Source organism: Gossypium arboreum, chromosome 4 (assembly GCF_025698485.1).
Source record: "Gossypium arboreum isolate Shixiya-1 chromosome 4, ASM2569848v2, whole genome shotgun sequence".
Classification (NCBI taxonomy): domain Eukaryota; kingdom Viridiplantae; phylum Streptophyta; class Magnoliopsida; order Malvales; family Malvaceae; genus Gossypium; species Gossypium arboreum.
This window is the reverse complement of record NC_069073.1, coordinates 115,238,858-115,243,395: the sequence shown is the minus strand read 5'-3', so window position 1 is coordinate 115,243,395 and position 4,538 is coordinate 115,238,858. Positions and strand designations below refer to the sequence as shown.

The window sequence follows — 4,538 nt, the reverse complement described above, 5'->3', positions numbered from 1 at the left end:
CAAAGATGATGTTTAAATCTTCACCAAAAGCAAATCAAATTTGCATCATCTATTGCTGCAAATGTTTGGATAAATTAAAGGTAGTGGAACCATATTTTTGCATGTATCAAATGCAATAACTTTGAGGCTTAAATGCAAAATTTGTGTTTAAACTATATAGACATTTTTTATCAAAACATAATACTTAAACTATAAATTTTGTTATGTGACACATGACATGTTCTTACTAAAAGACGTAAAATTGATAGTTTAAGTATCACTTTGAATAAAAAAAAAAACGGAAGATAATTAAGTGACAAAGTAATATAGTTTGAGGACTAATTTTGTAATTAAGCCTAACTCTGACCAGGACCCTTTTTCTTCTCTAAAATGATATGTGAAATACAACAGAACAAATTGGTGTGGCAATGGATTAACTTGCACAAACATGAACAAAACAGCCACCGATTCACAAACAAGTTCCGTTCCCTTGGATCTAATGTAGGCTGCACTAAAAAACAGTCCAGTTTCTTTCCAGACAACACAAAATCTTTAAGGGTTCGGCCTTTCCTCGGAAAATCTAGGAAGTTGGATGAGTGAGTTCACTCGTGTAACACCTTCCAAACCCAACCAGTTTTGATCTTCACCTGCAACTGTATCCTCATTCCCTTCGAACTCCTCAGGATGTGGTCTTCCGTTTCCGAAACCTTCACTTTCTTCTGATGGTCTAACCGTAAAGTTCCTCTGCAAAGACGGCTCGGACCTGTGGCAGCTATCATCAGATTCACCTGCGTTACCAGAATGATAACTTTGAATGGTTGCAGAAGAAAAGCCTTGTTCCTCGTAATCGGATTCCGAGTCCATTTTCCCATCCAAAAAGAAGCAAACAACCGCACAATCATCCATCTTTGAAGTAGGGTACTTCAGTTTCCATTCTCGTGCAGCCGAGTCAACCAACATCCTGGCTGCTGATGACCGGGACGGAGCCAATGATACAATCTCAACTACCTCTTCATTGCTCAATACATCCCATACCTGTAATAAAAAAGACCAGGCATGTAATGTGACCCGAATTTAGCAAATAAAAAGTAAGAGGTGAAAAAAGAATACCCCATCTGATGCTAGGACAATGAATTGATCTTTTTCTGTGAGTAAACGATGGGAAAATTCTGGCATGGAGATGACACCGTATTCCTTCAAACAAAAATCTCCAAACGCTCGAGCCATGGCTAGCCCTGGTGCATCGTCAAATGGCAACCATACTCTACATACTTCAGGTTCATCTTGCAATGCAAATACCCTTCCTTTGCACCTTTTAATCCTTTCAGCTTCTCCTGTTGCAATGTTTATATTTAAATTTTGATGTTTTTTCGAGAAAAAAGAACATGGTTTGAGATGTAGTACTTGGTAAGTCAGGCTTGAGATCGACTGTCAATTGGATTGCCACCATCAAGTCGTTGTTGTCTTTTGATCCCATTACCGCTCGAGAATCCCCGATGTATCCCATGAAAAGATTGGAGCCCTGAAAGTGGTAAAAATCAACCAAAATAAGCAAGCAATTGATGAAAATAAGCAAAAGCAATGCCTTTGTTTCATTAACCTGTTTCACTATAGTGACTGCAGTGCTACCACTGCAGAAGCAGTCCAAATTAGGATGAGACCTCAACTCTTTGTCCATGGCCTTATATGACTTCATGAATGCTTCTCTCCATAACGAAATTAATCTCTCCTCTGCCGAGACGTCCTTATCCAAATCCGCAGCTTTCAAACTCCCTTTGAAACATGTTTGGCCCGAACCATTTTGCCTTGACTGACAAGAATTCATGGAGGAAAGCAACTTAAGAGGAAGGGCATCTCTCACTTTACGAGCAACGAGATGACCATGTGGACCATGACCATCAAATACACCACAAAAGGTCACATCTTCCGGCATGAAATCCTATCGGAAATTTTGAGTTAATCAATGTCATTAACCTCAAAATATAATCTAATCCTAGAATCGAAAACAATTTAAAAACTTACTTCCCATACAATCATGGCATCCTGGTTGATTCCCTTGCGACCCTGCTGAGTGAATATACAAGAGCTTCTGCTCTTTCCATTAGTGAAAACCCTGTTGGGGACTGAAGGCAAATGGTGCAATGCAATAACATGATCCGAAAATGTTCTCTTAGTCCTCTTCTGCCCACAAAACCCGATATCGCAACACGTCGGAGAAACCTCCTCCCTACGGCCCATACTGCCAGAAGTCCTCCGGCTACTAGTGGAGACACAACCCCCCATTTCGTCGATAAAGTTAGAAGGACCAGAACCAGAACAGATCTCACGTGAAAGAGAAAAAAAAACTATATGTAGTTGCTGGAAATGTCAGGCAAAGCCAAATACAATATCAGACCAAAGATTCCCCACACATCAGACCATAAGCCACTTTACACCTCAATGTATTAAACTGGGAATCTTTAAGACACAGTCATATGTAATCCATTGCAGGGTTCCATAGATGGATGACAAAACCAGCTGAAAAAAACAACAATATATTTAGTCAATTCATTTGTATATTCCATAGTTCCATGTGACATTGGAATAGAATATACTTAAAAGTCTGTCCTGATAATTTGTACTGATAAAGATACCCATTGATACAATTCAGATGGTGAGATCTTATGTAAATTAATCCACTAACTAAAAAAAAAAAGTAGCAGTGCAGACAAAAAAATCAGCAAAACAAGGAGCAGATAAACCAGAAAACTAGAACCATGTCTTGTTTTTGAAACATTTAAAACATTTTTCAATTAAAATAAAAACCCATTTATAGTTTCAAACAGAAAACAAGGCCAAAAGAGAAAAGCATTGAAATTTGAAGATCAAGCTTGAAGCTTTACCTCCTATGCTAAGAAACAAAAACTCAAAAGAGAGATCAAAACAAAACGGAATTACCACATCAAGATCCAGAGATTACATTATTGGAAAATTTACTTGAATGGGACCAAAAAGAAAAAAAGGAAACTAAGGCTGATGAAGTTTGAAATAAAGAATGTCAAACAGAGGAAAACAACAAAGAGAAGAAGTTGTGATTTTTAGTTTTCTCAAACCAAAGAGAGCATAAGATTTTTTAGATAAAGCAAAGCAAAGGGGATAAAGCAAAACAGATGGGAAAGCAGAAAAGAATGATTTTGTCAAAAACAGAATCAAGAGAACATATCAAAAGAGATCAAAGTAAAAAAAACATACATAAGCAGGAAGAAAACCAAATTCACTATGTTGTTAAATCAAAAAGAAAATTAAAAGAAGAAAAATTCTTCATTTCTTTTTCTGTTTGCTTTGTGGGTTTTGCTTAAAGTTTGGAGAAGAGGATGTGAGAAGGTTACAAGAGATGGTTAGTGGTGAAGTTTATAGGTGAGAGAGGGAATATGGAGAATGAAAAGTACCTGTGACTGAGAGTGGTCTGTATGCAGAAAATTTCAGCTTTTGTGGAAGAAGCAGTAGCAAAGGCAGCAGAGTTGAGGGACAGAGAGAGGTGATAATAATAATTATAATGATTATTACAAGAGAGATGGGTGCGTTCATTAATTGCAATATGGGGTGCCTTCGTAATTGTAGTCACTAACCAGAGTTTTTTTGTTTTTTTTTTTTTAAAGATAATTTAAATATATTAAATTATTAAGAAATTTACATTTTAATTATTTAATTTCAAAATTTTATAAAATAATTATTGTATTATTCAAAAAATTTTATTTAAATTATTAGACTGTTAAAAATCATTATTATATGGTTTTTTTGTTCATATCATCTGCATCAATCAAAAGTTTTCATTTCATTCTCTTCTATTGTTTAATTTTTTTCATGAAACAATTTTAAACGTCACAAATTTGTGAACTAAAACCCAAATTGATCGTCAAATCAATTTGAATATAAAGTATATTTTTCTATCTTTGATGGGTAATCATTGCTTGGAGTTTATTAATTAGACTTTTTATAATAATCAAATGATTTAAATAAAAATTTTAAATAATTCAGAACTTAAATAAATTTTTTTGAATAATTCAATGACTATTTTATAATTTTTAAAATTAAGTGACCAAAACATAAATTTATTAATAATTTAATATCCTTAATTGTAATTTACTTTTTTTACCAGGTTATCTCATATTGTACGAGGTGAAAAAACATTTTAGGTAAAAAGAAATTAAAATTTATTTTATTTTAAAAGAAAAAAGGGTAAATAAGTTTTTCTAAGTAAGTCAATAAATAATTAATTCATGATACCAACTCAATCAAGAATTTTATAGTAATTATAAGTTTTAGTTTTTTATTTTTAATGTAAAGAAAAATATTTTGTTGACTATAGATTTTTTCTCAAATCCCTTGTGACTCAATTCGCTGGAGTTCTTTATGATTTGGTTTCTCGAGTCTAAATTGATTTGTTTTTTTATTACATCTGATTGAATGGTTTTAACGTATTAACTTTTCAAGATGGACAAGTTCGTCATTAGAGGGTACGATGCACCAACCAGCATCTTTTGTTTTATGGTGGCTGACTGGTGTTCTGGATTCAACTG

General features: G+C 34.1%; 1 protein-coding gene across 2 annotated transcripts; it reads right to left on the bottom strand.

The window, feature by feature from the left end:
* Positions 1-220: 220 nt before the first annotated feature.
* LOC108460983 (probable protein phosphatase 2C 52) lies at positions 221-3,565 on the bottom strand. 2 transcript variants are annotated; one of them, XM_017760715.2, is made up of 6 exons: positions 3,408-3,565; positions 2,002-2,496; positions 1,580-1,918; positions 1,384-1,501; positions 1,090-1,313; positions 221-1,014 (listed from the first exon to the last, which is right to left on the bottom strand). In XM_017760715.2, the coding sequence occupies exons 2-6, from the start codon at positions 2,260-2,262 to the stop codon at positions 532-534; spliced, it is 1,425 nt and encodes a 474-aa protein (XP_017616204.1). In that variant the 5' UTR covers positions 2,263-2,496; positions 3,408-3,565; the 3' UTR covers positions 221-531. The 2 variants fall into 2 exon arrangements, with proteins under 2 accessions (XP_017616204.1, XP_017616205.1); XM_017760716.2 differs by having other exon boundaries at positions 3,211-3,421.
* Between the last annotated feature and the right edge of the window lie 973 nt (positions 3,566-4,538).